General features: G+C 29.9%; 3 protein-coding genes across 8 annotated transcripts; 1 reads left to right on the plus strand and 2 right to left on the minus strand.

Annotated features, from left to right (window-relative positions):
- The first annotated feature begins 1334 nt into the window (after positions 1-1334).
- On the plus strand, positions 1335-6873 carry LOC107429277 (glucan endo-1,3-beta-glucosidase 3). 5 transcript variants are annotated; one of them, XM_025078409.3, is made up of 5 exons: positions 1335-1434; positions 1522-1813; positions 4575-5828; positions 6263-6290; positions 6394-6873. In XM_025078409.3, the coding sequence occupies exons 2-5, from the start codon at positions 1753-1755 to the stop codon at positions 6548-6550; spliced, it is 1500 nt and encodes a 499-aa protein (XP_024934177.1). In that variant the 5' UTR covers positions 1335-1434; positions 1522-1752; the 3' UTR covers positions 6551-6873. The 5 variants fall into 5 exon arrangements, with proteins under 5 accessions (XP_024934177.1, XP_024934179.1, XP_024934178.1 ...); XM_025078411.3 differs by having other exon boundaries at positions 1522-1560; XM_025078410.3 differs by adding an exon at positions 4008-4061 and having other exon boundaries at positions 1341-1813.
- Positions 6874-7002: 129 nt separating this feature from the next.
- On the minus strand, positions 7003-8984 carry LOC107429278 (F-box protein SKIP28). Of its 2 annotated transcripts, none has more exons than XM_016039935.4 (2): positions 8232-8984; positions 7003-7825 (listed from the first exon to the last, which is right to left on the minus strand). In XM_016039935.4, the coding sequence occupies exons 1-2, from the start codon at positions 8652-8654 to the stop codon at positions 7205-7207; spliced, it is 1044 nt and encodes a 347-aa protein (XP_015895421.3). In that variant the 5' UTR covers positions 8655-8984; the 3' UTR covers positions 7003-7204. The 2 variants fall into 2 exon arrangements, with proteins under 2 accessions (XP_015895421.3, XP_015895422.3); XM_016039936.4 differs by having other exon boundaries at positions 8244-8972.
- Positions 8985-9971: 987 nt separating this feature from the next.
- Positions 9972-12988, minus strand: LOC107429263 (eukaryotic translation initiation factor 6-2). The gene is made up of 7 exons (XM_016039917.3): positions 12725-12988; positions 12503-12599; positions 12333-12418; positions 12202-12246; positions 11304-11434; positions 10567-10677; positions 9972-10469 (listed from the first exon to the last, which is right to left on the minus strand). The coding sequence occupies exons 1-7, from the start codon at positions 12732-12734 to the stop codon at positions 10212-10214; spliced, it is 738 nt and encodes a 245-aa protein (XP_015895403.1). The 5' UTR covers positions 12735-12988; the 3' UTR covers positions 9972-10211.
- Positions 12989-22302: the final 9314 nt, after the last annotated feature.

The raw sequence follows: 22302 nt of genomic DNA on the forward strand, positions 1-22302 counted from the left end.
TGTAATTTTTGTTTCTCTATAAGTAATTGCTTACCTCAAATATTTATTTATGATGAAAAAATAAAAACTAAAGAAAAACCAAATAACTCTCTCTTTCTTTCCTCATAATATGGACTTTCCTGGTGAAAAAAAGAAAAATTATCTACATTATTAGAGCATCTTCAATAAACCTTTTAAATATATCAAATTTTTTTTAAATCAACTTAAAAAAAAATTTATAAAATAAATTTTTATTTTGACTTTCTAAAATAAAAAAATTGGTTTAACTTTTTAAATATAGAATTTGAAATTCACTATCTATTTCAATATTATTTCGATATAATTTAATACAACACATCTCCCTATATCATTCTTATAACATATAATAGATAATTTAAATAAAAAGAAAAAAAATTATAAGTAATAAATATTTTATAGAGAAAATTAAATTAAAAATTCATAAATAAAAAATATCATGGGAAAATCTTTTAAAATTTTATTATTTATCTCAAAAAATGTTATTTATAATTTAAAAAAAAAAATTTGTTCTTTTATCTTAAACAGTAATTTTGGAGATGCTTTTACTCCATAAACGTTACCAGCTTTTGCATTTTACCCATAAACATTTTTTTGGCTAAAATTTTGGAGTTTTATAAACTAGAAGAAAGCAAGAAACCTTGCTACAATAACAAAAGTTGGCTTAAGAGCCACTCTTCTTAGCAATAAGATTGTCAAAATAAGAAGGGAGGGGATTCATATCAAGGAATCTTAACATAGAAGTCCTTGAGCACCAATTACTAATAAAGTGAGCCAAAAAGTTTTCGTCCCTAAGAACCCATACAAAAGAGATCTCAACAAATGGCAAGTATAAGTTCATCTCAAATAGACACATTTGAATTGATTACATTACAATGGCAGCTAAAAACTAAATTTATATGTATGAAGCCGATATAGTTTTTGCAAATAGATCCACCATAAGGTTTTCAATCGTGCCTAAAATTGGGCTTTCGTCATCATTTGTTCCTTTATTGGAAGCCCAATATTACATCAAGATGGGTCCAAATAATTTGGGCCCTGCGTCCAGGTCAATTACAATTGGGCACAGACAGGTGGGGGTTCGATCCAATTCTTCCAGTCGTACACTTCAGGAAACATACAAAACATTGTAGAAACAGACAAACAATAAACAACCCAAAAAACAAACTAAACCAATGTCCGGAATATGACCGTTGAAGCCAGCTAATATGCCACGTCAGATCCGGTGGTTCCTCGTGGACTGTGATCTTTAAAGGCCAACACCAACATGGTTATTTATTTATTTTTAAATGAAAGGCTGATCTAACCCGGGATATGTGTTCTGTGCCTTCTTATGCGGTAGGCCTCACTACTTACTATGCACTGCATGTCAATCTCAGCCGTTAAATCTCTGACATACCACTCCCTTTGATGATCTGTGTACCAAACTCCACCCCATATCTTTTTCTTTTGTTTTCTTTTACTTCCATTTACTATACTAATAAACCCCTCTCTTTCTCTTCTCAGTTTCCCACATCACTCTTCCATAGACTCAGACCTCAAAAGGTGATACCTTTTGCTCTCTTTCTCACTCTTTCTCTCTCTAGTTTTTGTTGCTTTTTTTTCCTTTTTGCCCTTTTGGTTTCTTTTGGGTCTGTCTAGATTTCCTTCCTGGATTTTGTTTGTTTTGCTCTCTGGTTGGGTGTTTTTATGGTTCTGGAGGAGTAAGAGATTGCTGGTAGTGGTGCTACTGCTTCTATGGCTGTTTTGCTGCTCTTTTTGTTTTTGGCAATCTCTACTGTTTCTACTGCTGCTGACGGTAACCTCCATTTTGCCTCACATGCTTTGCTTTTTTCAGTTTTTCCTTTGTGTTATTATGTTTCTTTGCCTTGTGGGTATTCCATATCTCTACCTGGGATTTAATCTTTCTTCCTTTTTTTTTTTTTTTTTGTGCTTGTTTACATTGCTTTTTGTCATCTATACGGTCATTCCCTGCTCAAATCCCTTAATTTCTTTTTCAAGTTTGGATTTTTCGTGTTCTTGTTTCGTTTCTCATTGTCGATTCCTCTTTTTTGTTCTGGGTTTTCATCTCTACATTGCTACATTTAGCAATGGTAACTATTTATTCATTCCATTGCTTCGATTTCTGTAAAGTACCCCATTTCTGCTTTACTTTTTCTTCACAATATTTGTTTCCCCAGTTTCGGACAATTACTGATTGACCAATTTGAATGAAAAAAAAAAAAAAAAAAAAAGAAGGTGGGATTTGCAAAAATTTTTAAGAGCTTATTCTTGAAGCAGTGTTGTGGGTCTCCTTTTTTTTTTTTTTTTTTGGTTTATTTCTTTTAAGAGTTATGTGCTCGTTGAATTGCAAAAAATGAACTTCAGCCTGTGTCCATGTGTGACAAGTCCTGAAGAGGGGACCGGGTTGGTTACAGAGACAGAGAGAGAGAGAGTGAGAGAGTGAGAGATTCTTATTGGCTAGTTTCTTGTTCTGGCCCAATCAAACAAGGGTAGCTGTAGAAAAATCTTTCCTTCTGTTGAAAATCTCCGATCTGTCCTCAGCCTTCTTTAATAGGGAATCAATCGACTCTGTTGCGTCACAGCTCATTTATCACCACCTTCAACATTTTTATGGAAATCGTACAAAATGTTGTCTGACCATATTGCCCTAGTGTTTGAACATGTAGAAAAGTTCACATCAGGCTTTAGAGGGTATTATCGTCATTTTGGTCGGGAGGATATCAGGTTGCCTAGTTGGTCCACTAGAGCATATGCCATAACGGACCTCAGCTTACCTTTGGAGCGTTTTTATACGGCTTTCTGAGTAATGCATCTTTCATGATTATTTAGAGTATCAATTTTACATCATGGTTTCTAATATGATATTATAATAATGATGCTTATTCACCCCTTCAGTAATTGAAGAGTTTATTACCAAGATAATTGCAGAATCTATGAAATTTACACACTCACTTGATTATGAAAGTGAAATAAAAAATATCTTAATGCTAATGTCTGTATTAGCGTTTATAGTTTGTGTGACAGTAATCCTATCATTAATTTAAAAATTTGCATTTCTTACCGTCTTCTTCTCATACCCACAAGAATAGGATTATACAACAACCTGAAAATGACTTTGAATGTTGTCAGGAATAGAATGCAGCTGATCAGATAGTGAGTCATGGGACCCACCTGAGATTTTTATATTTTTATGTAGCGCTAAATGAGTTTGATGATAATTTTATCTTTGGTTTCTGGGATTACCAAATCATTCTTGTGTTGTGCATGTGCATGTCTGCTTGAAGCTTTACATGAGCATGTGGGGGAAATTTTGGGGTATGATTTTTTATTTTTCTGTATGTGTAGGGCTGAATCAATGAGAAACAACCCATAATACTTTTAGAAAAATTGAAATCTAATGTGCTAGATGGAAGGTGCTTAACTGTCAATTATGCTAAATGGTTCTTCTTGCTTTCGCTATTGCTATGTCTTATTGGAAACAGGTGTACTGAAAAAGTCATTAACAAATTTTCTGACAAAATTCCTGACTATTTTAACAGGGCCCATACTTCTGAGATCCTTCATTTTTCTGGATTGTTCCCCACTTTAGTTGCAACTTGCTATTAATGCACATTCACAGCTGTTTATCTTTATAACTTTGTTTGTTTTTGACATAAAAAAGAATGTATAGAAATCCAACTCAGTTAGTAAGATATGTGAATTATTGTCTTCCATTTAGATCCTTTCACAAGAAGACAAAAAATGATGTTTAAATATAAACATACCGTTTTACACTTTATGGCATATATAACTTGCAAAGAAAATCGACTCCAGAAGCTTAAAATCCAAGGAAATAGATGCAACTATGTATATCAACAACACACATAAATACTTCCGCTTGCTTGTAGGCCTCTTACATAACAGAAATCAAAGACACTTTTACATAAACACTTCCGCTTGCTTGTAGGCCTCTTACATAACAGAAATCAAAGACACTTTTACATATGCAGGGGAATAAATTGTCAAAAATGGGGTCAACAAGGTCCAAACACAAGACTAAACAGGTAATCTGATCCCTGATATGCCGTTGCAGTCAAACCCAAATGTTTAAGCTATTAAGAAGTGGACCTAACTATGTTTAACGAAAACAAAGTTGGTCAACTTTATTAACCATGAAACTCAATATCCAACATTAGGTGGGGGTGACTTGGCTGCATTTTCTGGTTGCCTCTTTTAAATTTACATTTTAACTGATAGGATTGCTTTATAATAATCCAAACTGGAATTACTCTTGTATGATCATTTATGTCTTCCTGATTGTTTTGTGCAAGTCTTACACTCAAGAATCAAATCCTTACATGAATTGATTACTTTTATATAGTTCCGAGCATCTCTAAACTGGATACTTGTTTGTTTTACTTTAGCCCCTATCTTGTAAAGATTGTCAACACCAATCCAGCTTTTTGTACATGTACTGATGTACATGTGATCAAGTTTTTTTTGAAGATGGTACATATTCTGATTCGCAGGGACAATTTGCTTGTTTTGATTAATTTTGCACCATTGACATTTTGCAGATGCCTTCATTGGTGTGAATATTGGCACAGACATCTCAGATATGCCAAGCCCGACTCAGGTAGTGGCCCTTCTTAAAGCTCAGAATATTCGACATGTCAGGCTCTATGATGCAGACCGGTCAATGCTTTTGGCACTTGCAAATTCAGGCATAGAGGTGACTGTTTCTGTTCCCAATGACCAGCTCCTGGGGATTGGTCAGTCCAATGCCACTGCTGCCAACTGGGTTGCTCGGAATGTGATTGCCCATGTCCCTGCAACCAACATTACGGCTATTGCTGTTGGATCTGAAGTCCTAACTGCCCTTCCAAATGCTGCTCCAGTTCTTGTCTCTGCGTTAAAATTCATTCAGTCTGCCCTTGTTGCCTCTAATCTTGATCGCCAAATTAAAGTCTCCACTCCACATGCATCGTCCATTATCCTCGACTCTTTTCCGCCTTCCCAAGCCTTCTTCAATAGTTCATGGAAACCAGTCATGGTTCCCTTGCTTAAGTTTTTGCAGTCTACAGGTTCATACCTTATGCTCAATGTGTACCCATATTATGATTACATGCAGTCAAATGGTGTGATTCCCTTGGACTATGCGTTATTTCGGCCCCTCCCTCCAAACAAGGAAGCTGTAGATGCTAACACACTCCTGCATTATATCAATGTTTTTGATGCTATTGTTGATGCAGCTTATTTTGCGATGTCCGATCTCAACTTTACTAATATCCCTATTGTAGTGACTGAGTCAGGCTGGCCATCCAAGGGTAACTCACGAGAGCCAGATGCCACAGTTGAAAATGCCAATACATATAACAGTAACTTGATTAGGCATGTGCAAAACAACACAGGAACACCTAAACATCCTGGGATTGCTGTTAGTACTTACATATACGAACTTTATAATGAGGATTTGAGACCTGGGTCAGTCTCTGAAAAGAACTGGGGGCTTTTCAATTCAAATGGAGAGCCAGTTTATAAATTACACTTGACAGGTGCTGGAACTGTGTTGGCAAATGACACTACAAATCAAACTTTCTGTGTTGCAAAAGAAGGTGCTAACCCAAAGATGCTCCAGGCAGCACTTGATTGGGCTTGTGGACCAGGGAAAGTTGAATGTTCACCATTGTTGCAGGGGCAACCATGTTATGAACCTGATAATGTGGTTGCACATGCAACATATGCTTTCAATGCATACTATCAGAAGATGGCCAAATCTCCTGGAACATGTGATTTTAAAGGGGTGGCAACGGTCACTACAACAGATCCAAGTATGACATCTTCTTATTATTATTATTGTTATTATTTTATATTTAAATGAATTAGTTTAATAATCACTGATGAAAAAGTTTGTTAAAAAAGAGAGTGCAACCCACTGGGGAGCCACGACTCCACAATTGTAAACATTTTGGGGCTGCATATGTGAAGCGACTTTCAGAGATCTGGTCACAACTATTGGTTCTGATGGTGTAGCAGTGGTTGTGGCTTTTGCAGAGTCCAATAACTAAATGATAAAAACTTGGTGACCATTGGCACTTGACTGTCAAAAAAAAAAAAAAAAGACAAAAGGTTTTTTGTGACCTTTTGAAAATGTAATGTTTGATGGACTTCTGCTGTTAATTTATATATGCAACCAAAGATTTTACTGCATTTTGTTTTGTCTCTGCCATAATTGCTAATGCTTTTTTATTGCTGATTTTTGCAGGCCATGGTTCTTGCATATTTCCCGGAAGGTACTAACTTCTCAAGTTGATATCTTGTAGAGTTTGCATATATATAAAGACACAAATGAATAATCTAGTAAACTTACATTTTGTCTTCTCATTTTGTAAACAGTGGTGGAAAAAATGGGACCTTTATAAATGGCACATCACTAGCTCCATCATCTAATTCTACTACTTCAGGCTGCGCTTCACAATACATTGACAGTGGCGGTTCTTTAATGAGCGTTGTGATCATAGGTGTCTTAGCTATGAGTGCTGTTTTCTTGTAGAACTAAATATATTTGTTACTGTGCAACTCTTTGACATCAGTGGAAATATCTGAGAAACATTCTGTTTCGCCTCCGCTGGAAAAAACCTGCATCGAAAACCCAATTTTGTAACCTTCTGAGGGAGGAGTTAAGGGGTGGCGAGGTTGAGAGCAACATCTAGCCGGCAAGTAGTTGTATGGTGAGTTGCCCATCGGAATTTGTACAAACAGACAGACCAAAGTCATTATTTTGGTTTAAGTGTAACTAATCTTATTGGGTGGATTTGATTTCCAAAAGAACGGTATTCTTTGAAGCTTAATGTAATTTATCCATTTTCTTTTGTCTCCCAGTCCACCCTGGTTGGGCGGCTTAAATTTCTTCTCTGTTCTTGAGCTTAAATTAAAGATTTATCGAAGACTTTTCCCTGTGCAATTGCTCAAAATTTAACTTGTGTGAATTCAAACGAAAAGGCAAAACAAATGAACGAGTCTTTTGTGCAGTAAAAATGGACCACTACAGAGTAAGAGAAACAGGTAGTTGACAAGAACTTTGTTATGCCAATGAGTACAAAATTTGACATCAAAACCTTCTATATTTATGTACTTGGAACTGCCACAAACTCTGGTACTAGATCTACATGTTCATTGTGGTACGGTAAAAATTGGGTATAATTTTTCAGTCTTCAATATGGTAGTAGCACATTTTTCCTAGAAATTTTGCTTGGCAAGCATCACAAACAAAACCAGCAGATCCTGAAGAGCAGAATTTCTCATTGGCGTGCTGCTTGCAGTATGGTTTGTTACAGAGATTACATTTGGGAAGCTGGAGCCAGCAATCTGAGCACAAGATATCTGCACAAACAGCTTCTTCTACTTCATCGGATACAACACATCGGCCGCACTCTTGGCATCTCGGAATGCAAAGCTTGCAGCCCCTGCAATCAGTCAATAACCTCTCTATCTTAAGCTTGCAGGTCTTCTTCCTTGGGCAGTCAAATACCATGCTCACTTCTTTGCATCTTGGGCAAACTCCCATATCAATTACAGGTTGGTTTTTGCTGTCTCCAAGTGCTGGGAACTTTTGGTAATTGTTAAAAAGAAGAGGCTTTGGTTGTTGCTGCTCCTGCTGTGCCAGGTTCAATTGAAGATATGAGCAGAGAGTTTCAAAATGTTCTCTTTTGATGTTGTAGATTCCATTTATCCATAGGTTCTTCAATTTATGGCCATTTTTGGATAATGTCTTAACTGCTCTTATCACTCCCTCTGGTGTTAAGCCTGTACATGCTGGTATGTAGAGCTGAATCACAAGAGAAAATGAGGTTACATAATAAATACACCTTCTATAAGACTTTGAATTCCTCGTTTCTACTAATGTGTAGTTTTTATTCCTCACCTTCAAATTTGAGAAAACTACTTTTTGAGAAGCTACTATTGTAAAGCAGATGAAACTAAAAGATTAAAAAGATAAACTTCCCCATTAAAAGAAAGAAAAAGAAAAATTAAAATTGTTGCTTCTGGGAATATGATTTTGCAAATCCCATTTTGCTTCAATTCAAAAACCCAACTCAATGTTCGCTTTTTTATTTATAGATATATATATATATATATATATTTTATTTCAATTCTTCATGGATGAAGAAACAACTCCAACCAAATCTTTTCTTATCCATTTACATCTCAATGAAACATACATACATACATACATGCATACATACCTTGTCGATAAGAGGATTTCTCTCCACAATTCGTTGAAGCGCGTCATCTGTTATCTTAACGCAGTTAATCAGAGCCAAAGTTGTGAGCTTTCCATTGGCTTTAGCTGTGATTTCCATCAAAATCTCATCGGTTAAGCGGTAGTTGAGAGGCCTCTGTACAACAATATTTAGCCATGGAAGCACATCGTTTTTCACTGCATCTCTTAGCGACATACACACTTTGTTCATGGAAAGGAGCTCAAATAAAGGAAGGTAAGCCAAAACAAGGAACAAAGCCTCGTGGGGTTCTCCTTGTTTTCCTTCTTGGGCTGTAAATTCCATAATCGAACCAGAACCAGAACTAGGACTAGAAGATGGTAGAATTGCTTCCTTGTGCTTAGACTCGTCAAGAAGAGTTTGTGAAATCTCCATGTCTTTTTGAGTTCAAGAAAACAACAATAAGAATGGATTAGAGCTCTAAGGAAAACTTAGTAAGGAAGAAAACAATCGTATTGGTGGTTCTTTTTATTTGGTTGAGAAAGTCGCAGAGCTAAATATGAGGTTTTGGAAATGTGAAAAGAAAGTACAAAATATCGGCTATCGTTTTTTGCTTGTATCTGAAAATTTCCAAAAATAATAATAATAATAATAGTAGTAGTAATAATAATAATAATAATAATCATGAAAATAATTATTGATTAAAAGTACAGTGAATTTCGACTTCAATCAAGACGACGGTAATGCTACTCAAGCCCCCATTTCGAAGACTCACAGAAATCCACTTTGGAGTTTTCTGTTATTCTTATTATTATTCTCTCTCTCTCTCTCTCTCTCTGTTTTAAGCTACCTCTGTTAGTCTTTGAATTATACCCATATTGCACTTTGATCTTTGATTTTTAAATTTTGTCTAATTGTTAGAAGTTTTGAAACATATAGTATTCGATGCAACATTTGAAGATATTTTAAAAATGTTTGATTTTGTAATTTCATTGATCCGTTATTAAAATGCATCAAAAATTGAAATTTAAGGATCAAAGTAAAAAAAATAAAAAAATAAAGTTGAAAACCAAATTGCATTCAGGAATTAACAGAGTTGATAACTTTTTCCCTTTTCAATTTCATTTTATTTTTATTTTCTTTCCAATTTGTGAATAGGAGATACATTGCTAGGGCCACATGTTGTTTCCGAGCCGGTCCATGTGCACTAAGAGTTCCAACGATCCTTCAACTGCTATGGATCACTCTTCGGCCTCTACGGAATCAACTTTATTGAAAAGTAAGGCAGCCGAACCAAATCAATTTTAGAAAAGAGTTAAAAGTCAAAGAATGTTTGAAAATTGAAATATGGAATCCGTTAAAGAAAACGAAACAGTAACAAAGTCCTTTAACACATTTTCATGAAAATATTTTGGGTGGTAAGAAAGTAAAACGACACCTCCTCCATATAAGATTTGACAAAATTTCATTGGTGAAATGCAACAAACAGAAGCAAAGCCTACTTCAACCTTTATGATACAACACTTGCCTGTGTACATCTTGATGGCAACATAAACAGAAGGGATCTTATATTATGCGTATGTACGACATTGTACTATGAAAGAAAGAACATAAATTCATTGCCTCAGACACTCTATGAACAGTTTAAATACAATTCCTAAAACGTTAGCAATTGCATGTAATACAATACATGCTAACAACATAACCAAAATTGCCTTTGTCTACCTTAAGGTTAGTAAAACAAAACCGACATTAGGAAACAAAATGCATATTTTCATTTTAACTTGTAAAGAAAAGAAAAACTTGCCAGTTTAAATACAACTTCAAACCCACACCAAAACTCGTCCAATTTCACAAACGTACACTTCTGATTACAACATAAAAGCATTGGTAAGCCAGCAACTGTTTCAACTTAAAAGCAAATGTGTTTTAAATTAACAGCGAGTTATAATCTAGTGTTATCAATACCATAGATCCTAGTGAAGACAAAATTTAGACATAGCTGTCAATCAAAGATTTCCTCATCTCATCCACAATGGCACTAGGCTGAGCTTCTCTCAACTTGAAGACGCTTTCTAAAACTGATAGTTCAGTTGCAGTAGTGTCATGACCACAGAACGCGGTCCAGTCATTGACTGTGATGCCAGCACCTATCACTTCACTACCCCTGTTGACAGTCCCAGCGACCAAAGGAACCTGAAGAAGTGTTGAAAGTTCATCCAAGTCCTCGGTAGATGTGTGGGGATGTACCTGCATGGATAATTCAATCAGAAAGAGGAACACAAACTATTTCACAACTAATATTTTAGAAAATAAGTCTAGGGGAGAACATAATCTTTCTTATTACCAGGCCACCTCTGTTGGAGAAGGCACAGTAGCTTCCCACAAGAATATTTCCAGCAATTGTCTGCCTAAAAACTTCTACTCCAAGAACATCTGCAATCATCTCCTCAGTTTCCTAATAAGGTAAATACAGAAATTAGATAATATACTATACAAGAATCATTTTAAAAATATCTAAGACTCAAAAACATAAATAAATTCAGAGTGAGTGAACTCAAACAAGACGCACTACTTGCATGTTCATTTGATATATATCAGAAATCACCAATTGCTCTTTTCAGTGGAAACTAATTCCAATATTGGTTCACAGATAAGTGGCTGAAACAATCAAGTTGATACTGAACGCATACATTATTTGCAATTAAGTATGCAAGCCGTCAAGTTAAACCTCCCTAACCTAATGTATGTCATATTTCTAAAGAGTAAAATTAATTCAGCAATAGAAAACATGGTCAGCATGCTTTTAAAGATTCAATCAGTTAATTAGCCTTGATGTAAGATCTAGAAAACTTAGTTCTCTGTTGATTCCGAAGCAAAATAATTCTTATGGATCACATTGTCAGGCTACCTTAACTAGGATTAAAGATCACTCCACAAATGATTTAAACCTTAAAAAATAAAAAATAAAATAAAATAGAGGGAGAGAGAAGAATTCAATGGTGAAAAGACACACAAGAGAAAATTCAGATCCCTTTGTAGCTGTCAACAATCTCACCAGGACACTTCTTTGGAGGGAATTACCTTGTCAAGATCTGTGTGTGTGAGAGCAACATAATCATTGCATGCAATACAATTCCCGAGAGCAGATAGTCTCTCTTCTATGCGCTGTACAACAACTTGATCAGGCAGACTATTCCTCAAGTGCTGAAGCTCTGCAATTACAACAATAAAACAATGATAAAGAAAAATATTGTTAAATATGCAAATTATAGTTGTATCACAAACAGGTACAGTTATAATGCCTTTTATTTATATTCCAAAGACTCTCTTATCACTCCTAACAAAGCGACAATCTAGAAATCTTTACGTGAAACTAAGTTCCTAATGTTAATAAAAAATAAAAAATAAAAAAAATTCAAAAAATGAAACTTACAAGCTTCTGGAGACTGTCAAGCTGTTCCCCAGGTACAAATGAAGACTTAAAAATGACATCAATATTGACTTACGGAATGAGAAAAATCAGTACTAAATTAACATTACCCACTTTTAAAATTTTACCTAAGAAATTCAAATGCTTTATATTTTATACCCAAATTTCTATATGGTTAAAAATAAGGCAGACCACAAAGCCGACATCACTCTATTACACTACAAAAAAATGGAAGAAGAAGTGAAGGTAGGTTGTCTGGCAACCTTAGAACATATTGGAAGTAGAAAATACGTACTTTCAACATACAACATAAAAAGCTGTTAAAGGTTGTTCAGAATTAAAGATGTTTGATTTGAAAAATATGAAAACCAATCAATAAATAATTACATTAAGGAGCAGAATCTAACATGAAAACTTCTATATTTACAAGTTGTAGTAGGCTATAGAAATAGAATAAAAGAAGTTGTCTCTGTTAGAACAGCACATTAGCTAACAAATCGAAAAGCCATTGCTATCACGCAAGGAAGATTACAAAAATAGATCAATCACCTTGGTCTGTTGTATTGTGCGGCAACAGAAGCCCATTTTTATTCCCTGCCAATTTCAAAAGTTACATGATATCAGATTGGTTTCTATATTATAAAATAAAATAAAATAAGGTGTGGAAAGGACATCAATACCAGCACATAGACGTCCAACGATGCGAGTACCACCTATGGAGGTCTTTACCACCGGAATCACATCAGCCAATTCGGCCTCATGAGCGCTACACACACATAAAATCAATAAACAAATAAACAAAAAAGAAAAAAACCAGTTAATCAAAAAGGAAAAGAGAAAAAGAATGAACCTGTAAAAGTTCTCAGAACCTCCAATGGCGACCAAACAATATGCATTTGTCAGCTTCGAAAAAACCCCAATTTCGCACGAGTTCTCGAATTGAACCCCTTCAAATTATTTACCAGATTAATATAAAATAAAATAAAAAAGCCAAAAATTGAACTTTTTAGGGAACAAAATTCGTTATAGAAAATCACAGAAAAAAAAGTTTGAACAACTAAAAGAGACTCACTTGTGGCCATGATTGCTGTGATTCTTGAGCACCGAACCGAAGACGACGACGACGACGACGACGACGCTGTAGTTTCCAAATATCTCTATTCACAAAAGCCTCAGAGAGTCGGATTATAATCTTTAGGGTTTGTAAAATAAATTAATAAGTACTTAGTACTTGCTTCTTCGGGGTTTTTTTTTTTTTTTTTTTTGGGAGAAATTCCAATTTTTTTCAATTTTATATTCTAACCTAAATATGTCTCAACTTCACATCCTTACACCGTTAACCGCCCACCCCCAAGCCACCAAAAAAAAAAAAAAAAAAAAACAAAAACAAAAACAAAGGCGCTCCCTCAATAACTAAGCTCCTACCAAAAATTAAATAAATTATAATCTGAATTTTAAACTCCTCCCCCTTTATTATAATTATACCTAAATTTTAGGTTTTGAAAATGTGTTTTCTTTAATTATCCAAATTTGTCTATCACTTTTTTTTTTTAATAGCTGTTAAAGCATTTCTCATGACATGAATGATTGTCTATGTAGTATAATAATTGATATTATTTAAATCTAAACAGATATAAAAATTAATATTATTTAAATTTAAATGGTATAAATACATACTTAATTATAAAAATATTCTCTAATCATAATGTGTAAAATATTGTTTATATCTGTTAATTAATTGTATATATTTTATTAAAGATAATGTATTTAATTTAGAGTTTGATGAATTTAAAATAAGTTATAGACTTTAAAAGATTTAATGGATTGTTATGAAATTCTACAGACTCCATACAAATTTTATAAGAATTCAAGGAAATCTTTAGGTTTAATACTGGATTTCATATTAACAATTTTTTTCACAATTTTACTCTTAAAATACTTTCAAATCCATTAAAATACATCATTTTTTTTAAAGTATTTTAAATCAATGACTTTTTGAATATTTACCAGATTTTAAAAAAATTCTACAAAGTTCTAATTGAATATACCTAGATTTTATTTTACGCATTTCTCATGATATGAATGATTGTCTATGTAGTATAATAATTGATAATATTTAAATATAAACAGATATAAAAATTAATATTATTTAAATTTAAATGGTATAAATACATATTTAATTATAAAAATATTCTCTAATCATAATGTGTAAAATATTTTTTATATCTGTTAATTAATTTATATATTTTATTAAAGAGAATGTATTTAATTTAGAGTTTGATGGATTTAAAATAAGTTATAGACTTTAAAGGATTTAATGGATTGTTATGGAATTCTACAAACTCCATACAGATTTTATAAGAATTCAACGAAATCTTTAGGTTTAAGGTTGGATTTCATATTAACAATTTTCTTCACAATTTTACTATTAAAATCCTTTTAAATCCATTAAAATCCATCACTTTTTAAAGTATTTTAAATCAATGATTTTTTGAATACCACCAGATTTTTAAAAAAAATTCTATAAAGTCCTAATTGAATATACCTAGATTTTAATAGACTTTAATAAAATTCATTAAAATCTGAATTGAATATCATTAGACTTTTATAAATTCCTTTAAAATCTAAATTGAATACCTCTATATTTTTAAAAACTTTTAAAATTTTTCGAATTCTAAATTGAATACACCCCCCTAAAACTTTTTATTTGAAAATTTAACTTTTTGTAAAAAAATATTGATTTTAAAAAAACTTCACAACATGTGACAAATATTTCAAAAATAATAGGTCATATTGATTATATCTTTTTTTTTTACTATATCAGTTTGACAAAGTGTTTAAATAAACTCATCAGAGAAGTTTATTTTTTTAGTGGTTGAATATAAAATAATGTGACAAAAATATTTAATAATATAGTATATTACATTGCATACCCTCGATGATTCTCTTAATTACAACTAGATACTTTTATGAAATTATAAAAATATAAACATAAAGGTATCCAATTGTAATAAAAGAAAACCTCGAAAATGTGCAGTACAATATACCCTTAATAATAAACAAAGTCATTAGAGATATTATAATTTTTACCGTTAATGCCAAATAGAAATTAAAATTAATATTTTATGATTAAACAATATTATAAAAATAGTTTTGCTATTTATCATTTGGGATAATCATTAGCTTATGTGGCAATTTTAATTGGAGGAATTTAATCTTATTATTTTTTATTATAAAAACTCTAAAAATGAATTATTTAATTATAATCATTTAAATTAGTTTTGACATATAAATCTATTTATATTGATGATTGTTAACCAGTGATGACAAATATTTTATTATGAAAATACAATTTTATTAACGGATGGCTTTATTTCTATAAATATAGAAGGGTTAATATCACATAGATCTCTATGATTTATCTTTATTTCAAAAAGTACCATGTAGTTTTAAACATTTCAAAAACATTGTTTGTCGTTAGTTAATTTTGTTGTATTTAACGGAGAGAGGGCAAGCATTATTAAATTGTTTTATAAAAATAAAAAAACTTTTTTTGTTTAATCAATAATTATAATATTTTATAAAATAAAATAAATAAAAACTTATATTTTGGTTGGTTGTTTGCCAAACCAGACACGCACCTCTCCTCCTCTTCATCGTTCTCCTTCACGATATAAATTCAACAGGTATGTCATGGTGGTTTGCACTTCCAAATTGGTACAATCCAGTATAATATCCCTTCCTCTTCCTTTTTCTTCAGGATACAACCCTACAAATACCTCATTATGGTTTGCACTTGCAGATCAGTACAATCCAGCATAAAAATTTGCTTTTTCTTCTTCAATATGATCCATGATTTGCAGATCAAAAAAGCAAAAAAGGAAAAAAAAAAAAAAAACAAAAAAACAAAAAAAACAAAACTAAAAAAAAGCAGATCCGCGATTTGCATATGGAAAAGAAAAAAAAAAAAAAAGCCTTCTTCTTTCTTCAATCTTTGTTTTTTTTATATTTTAAATTAGTTTTTATATTTCTTCTTCTTCTTCTTCTTCTAGACCTATACAACCCAGTGATTTGCAGTCGATAAGCCAAACAAAAAAAAAAAAAAGAGGGTCCTTTTTCTCTCTTTTATCTTTATTTTTTCAAAAAAAAATTAGTTTTTGATATTTCTTCTTCTTCTTGAAGCTTGGTGATTAGTAGTTCAAATTAGCTAATACTAATAATAATAAAAAAAAAAAAACCGATCAATACAATTGGTTTATATATAAAAATATAAATCATTTTTAATTACAAGGGTATTTAGATCATTTAAATATAAATAAATGATAATTTTTTAAAAGCATGAAGTTTCAATATAATTAAAGCAAAATTGAAAATGTAGAAATGAAAATTTTCTCAATTATAAATAATTGACTTATTTGTTTTATAATGCTTGACGTATATTTTAAGGGATAATTGCTCACTGGCCTTTGAAATTTATTTTTATTTTAAATGAGATCTCTTTTAACTTTTAAAATGTCAATTATACCCTTATTGAGTGCAAATGATTTCAATATCAATTATACTCCGACAGAGTTGTAAATGATAGAGATTAACGTCGGATTTAAGAGTTATGAATGTAAGATATATGAAAATCTTTTGAAACTATTTGGCAGGTGAATGATCTTTTTTTAAACACAAGAGAATAATTTAAGCCAAAATTCAGGCACAAAATAATATTAATCCTACTTTTAAGTAATTTTAAATGATTTTTTTTTTTTGGTCCACTTTGAGTGAAAATTGAACTTCTAGGCGGCCTTTAATTGTAATATTTGTTTATTCAAATATATTACTATTTTTTTTTGTCTAATATATATATATATATGTATATTACCTTTTTATGAATTTATTACTCAAAACAATTTTGTTTATGATCGGTATTCAAACAAATATTTAATGTGGTTGAATCCATTGATTTTTTTTTTTTCATTTGTAAACTAATTCCATTGAATTAACGCAATATAAAAGCCTTATGATACACGGATTAAATCATATGAGCAATTTTTATTGCCATATAACATGGATTGAAATTGGAAAAACAATCAAAGAAATATAATAGAAAAAAACCGAAGTTGTATTGATTAGTACAAGGGTTAATTTGCACTTTGCTAGATTGTAAAATTTTAATAAATCCAAAACTTAAACATTTTGTATTTATTTTTTTTATTGTGCAGTAAGTAAAAAAATATATTTATAATTTTTAAATATTTTAGATCATTATGTTATAATTGATTTATTACATATATTTCAAAAATTATATTTTAGATTATTTTATAATTGTACAAATTTTTATTATTTAAATAAGCATTAAAGGCATTATGATCATTACATTGATTTTTAGATGAGAGAAAGTGTATAAAAAATTAATTTCAAATAATACTATTCATTACAAAGTTAATTGGTAACCAAGATGCAACATCAAGATGGACGGCAACGTTGAGGTCATATCATTCAGAAGTCTCTAAGTATTGAGAAGACCATAAAAAATCTAATGTATTTGCTAACATGGTAAATTATATATCTATTTTTAGATATTGTATAATGGTTTGTTTTTTGTTTATCAATATTATGTGTTTTAATAGTAGATCAAGTGCAATGAGCTACGCTTTATTTTTTTGCAATGAACCTATTTGTAGAAAAAATAAAAACAATATGATTTAGTTTTATTTTCTTCACAACACATGATTGATTTTCTAACCAAATTTATAAAATGGAAATGATCAATTTGAGTTAAAAATTTCATTGTAATCTGATTCTATATATATATATTTTAGAATATTAGGACAAAATTAAAATATTCATCAAGAAAAAGCTAGAACAGAAAATAAGCAAATTATCAATAGTGTCACAACCAACCGAAACTGAAGTTTTAGATGAAACAGAAGCATTGGGTTTTTGAGTATGTAGCCTCCACAAGCGAAATTCCATGCCTTGAACAACAAGCAGACTGCTCGGTTTGACCAGACTGCTCGGTTTGACCAACTGCAGTGCTGCCTCGGCTACAATCTTTCCATCTCTATCGGGGGATCCCACATGTGCCCCATGACCCGCCAGCTTTACCGTAAATTGTATATTTTTATTTTTATTTTTTTATATAAATATGTATAAAATTGTACTGTTTGACTCTAGTAACACTGTGGAAGCTAGCAAAACTTTGGTGCATGTGTAATTTAGATGAGAGTTATATATATATATATATATATATATATGTATAAACTCTTAAGGAATTTTAAAATTTGATATGAATTTTTCCCTCTTCCTATTTGGCAACATTTATTGGCTTAATGCCCTTTTTGACAATCTTTATATTTATGTTTTTTAGTATTTTAAGTGACGTTTTTGTTTACTGTATACAAAACTAAAATGGTTTTAATCTTGTTCATTTCAAACGGCTGTTGTAATAGTATTTTTATCATTTATGTAAGCTTAATCTCTACAAACAAAACCAAATATATAAATATCCAAACAAGCTATAACTAATTAAATTTATGGTTAAATTATGTTTAATTTACTATAAAGTAGCATCGATCCCGTACGATGTACGGTATGTATAACCATAATATATAATTTTAAAAATAATTTATAATAATTAATTATATTCAAATCTAATAATGACATGTAAAATTTTTTTTTTGACTATTTTAATTTTATAAATAATATAGATTATATATATATAATAACATAAATAATAATAAGAAAAATGTTATATGTTCTATTATAACTCAAAAGATTAGGAAAGGTGCCAAGGGCTAGGGTGGTTTATTAGGTATTAATGAAATTTCATTTTATTAGGCTACAATATTATAATTTATAATAACTAAAATAAAATAAATTTTTTTTTATTTCAATCCAAGTACATATAATTTATAAAAATAGAATAATTAGTACCGCGTTTCATCATAATATTTTTTCAAATTTCCTCCAAATCATCAATAAAAAAATTATTCTTTTATTATTTAAAATCCTATAAAAATATTAATTAGTATCAAATAGAGTAACTATTTAAAAGTATGAGATATTTTATTTTTTATTATTGTGCCTAAAAATATATAAAATATCTATTATTATAAAATAATAATAATATATATATTTATTATCATAATATTATATTTTTATAATATTATATATTTTTTAATTATTAACAATCTTGATAGCCAAGTATTCGGAACTTTATCAAAATTGACATATTCCAACTTAAATTTTTTTATTTTTTTATGGTATTTTACACGCCAAACTTCCTTTTTACTTGCACCATTGGTTCATCTGTTAAAAACGCATAATGGAATGATCAAGTGCCTTGCACGTGCTCATCAAATGAGGGTAGATTATGTAATTTCACTATTTTCAATTTAGAAATTAAAGTTCCATTCAAGGAATTTCTTCATCGCAGCTTGGGGATTATTAGTGTTACTGAGAATGATGGTTTGGAGGAAGAAGAAGAAAAAGAAAAAAAAATGGATTTTGGGTTTGAAAGAGCACGTGAGGAGTGAAAAAAAAAATGAATGGAAGATAATAAACATAGATGTGAAAGGATAAAAAAGATAAAGAAGAAGAAGGAGAAGAAGAAGAAATGAAGTTCTCTCTCTCTCCTCTTTCTTTGTATCTATCCTCTTTTTTTTTTTTTTTTAGTGTATTATCTCTTTTTTTGTAACTCTCTCTCTCTCCCCCCTTTTCTTTGTCTCTGTCCCTTTTTTTTTTTTTGTATTCTCTTTTTCTCAGTAACTCACTCTATCTCTCTCTCTCTCCCCCTCGTTTTCGATCTTTGTCCTCTTTTTTTTTTTTTTTTGTGTACTCTCTCTCTTTCTATGTGAATCTCTTTTTCGGTCTTCTCACTCTCTGTCTCTCTCTCTTTCTCTTCTTTCCCTGTCTTTTTTTTTTTTTTTTGTTTACTCTCTCGTTTTCTGTAATTCTCTCTATCTGTATTATCTCTATCTAATTGATATTTTAGAAAAGCAAAACTTTATTTTATTAATAGAGAAGCTTCTTTCTATAGATTTTTTCTAAATAACTTCAAAACTATCTGTTTTTCCAATCAAACAACATTGCCTGCATCTTTTTTTTTTTCCTTTTTCCCCCTCAATTTTTTTTCCTCCATATTTTTTGTGTTCCAAACAGAATTGTAAAATTACACGATCTACCCTTGTTTGATAAGCATGTGCGAGGTATTTGATCATTTTATTTTGTTAATAGACGAACCAACAGTGCAAGCAAAAATGAATTTTGGAGTGCAAAATGCTAAAAAAAAAAATAAATTTAAAATACAATGTGTCAATCTCGATAAATTTTGGAGTGTTTGGCTGCCAATATTCTTAATTATTATATATAATAGATTTTGATATAAATTAAAGAATTAAATATATATTTTTATTATTAAAATATTATATATAACATATTGTATTTGCATATATATGGTTTCCTTAGTCAAATTTATTTTAAATAGTTTTACATATACAAATATAATAATATGGAAATTAATAAAAATTTCTCCTTATTTGAACATAAATAAATGTGATACCATAAATAATAATTGTTAGACATGACAAAATAAGATGTGTATTCAAAAGAAATTATTTTATTTTATTTTATTTAATAAATAAGTCAAATACATTTGATTATAAATTAGAAACTGATACTTTTCGGTTATTTAAAATTTTGTTATTCCATATTTTTTCGGTTATTATTCTTTCATATTTTTGTTTTAGTTATTAAAGTTTTTTTGTTTGTTTAATTTTAATTTATGTTTTTGGATAAATTATAATCATGATTATTTTAATTATGAGCATGGATGTAAACTATGTTATGGATTTTTAGTTGAAGTTGATGATGATGAATCAAAATATGCTATGAAATTGATCGAAAAGGAAAAAATATTTTTGACAAAGATTCTTCATTAATTATTAATTCACCTATATGTATCAATTTTTTAAAAATAATAAAGGACAAAAATATCAAAAGGAAAAAACGTAAGAAATTATTCAGGCCCAAAGCATGTAAAAAAGAATAATATGATCATTCTGGCAATCAGGTAGTATCGAAATTTTTGGACTTTGTTACAATTTCATTGAACAAAAAGTAACTTAAAGAGATAAACCGTTTATCCTAAACAATATAGTTTTTCTTTTTCTATTATGTTTCATTCTTTTTATTGGAATATATTATGTTTGAAAAATAATTTATTATCTTTCAATCCAAATAAAAATTAAAATATTATTTTTCCAACACAATACATTCTAATAAAAAAAAAACATAATAAAAAAAAAAACACTATATTGTCTAGAATAAATACTTAATTTTTCTAAGTTACTTATTGTTCAACAAAGTTGTCACAAAGTTCAAATTTTTATTTCTTACATACTTTTGACTTGAATAATCTTTTATATCTTTTCCTTTCAATATTTTTGTCCTCCATAGTTCTGAACAACTAAATTTTAAATAATGAAAAGTATCACTTATTAATTTATAATAAAAAAATATTTGACTTATCTAACAAATAAAATAAAATCAAATAATTTATTTTGAATATAAATTTTATTTTGTCATATGTAACAATTATTATTTATGATATTATGTTTTTTATATAATTAAGAAAAGTATATATATATATATACACAAATACAATTTATGTCAATATATAACATTACAATAATAAAAATATATATTTTATTTTTTATTTCACGGCAAAATCTGTTATATATAAAAATAAAAAACATATATAATATTTTAAGATATATATATATATATATATATATTTATTTAAAAAGATATAAATTAATATCTTAAAATAAATACTGTTGTGATTATATTTATAATATTATAATAATAAATAAATATTTATTTATTATTAATAAATATTAATATATTTATTATTATTTTTAATAATATATTTTATATATTTTTGAGTACAACAAAAATTTCTTACCCTTTTAATCAATCAAATAATATTATAACAAAAATATATATTTAAAAATATAATAAAAAGTTTTCATATTTTTAAATAGTTAATTTATTTGATAATTTTAAATAATAAAAAATAATTTTTTGTTATTTAAAAGAAAATTTAAAAAATATTATAATAATATATGATATTGGTTACTCAACCCAAAAAAAAAAAAAAAAAAAAAAATCCTTCCCACGGCATTGCATCAGTGTTTAGAGTACATTGGATTGCATTGCTGATATCTAGGGGGGAAAAAAAAAAAAAAGAAAGAAAAAGGAAAAGAATAAACAGTGCATACATATTTATTGTTGAAGTAAAAATAAACTCATGTTGGTCAGTAGAAAGACTTGGTCAGCTGGTCAGTTGGTGGTTAATAGACGAAAAGTCAAAAATTTTGAAAGAAAACAGAGCATTTCCACTTCCAATCTTTTTACTTCAAAGTCAAAGTCATCTTTTCACTGATTGGGCCACCCAATTCCGCCCACTCCGTTTTACTTTAAAATATCTCTTTCTCTCTCTCTCTAAAATCAGTCTATACGGGAAAGAGACGACAAAGACCGTAAACATTCACCGCAGAAATAGGAAACGGCGTTATTACCACGTCAATAAAAAGATTTGTTCTTCCACGGCACACCACTATTCACACTTTCTTAAATCTCTTTTTTGCCCTTCATCGG

Source organism: Ziziphus jujuba, chromosome 12, assembly GCF_031755915.1.
Source record: "Ziziphus jujuba cultivar Dongzao chromosome 12, ASM3175591v1".
NCBI classification, from domain to species: Eukaryota; Viridiplantae; Streptophyta; class Magnoliopsida; order Rosales; family Rhamnaceae; genus Ziziphus; species Ziziphus jujuba.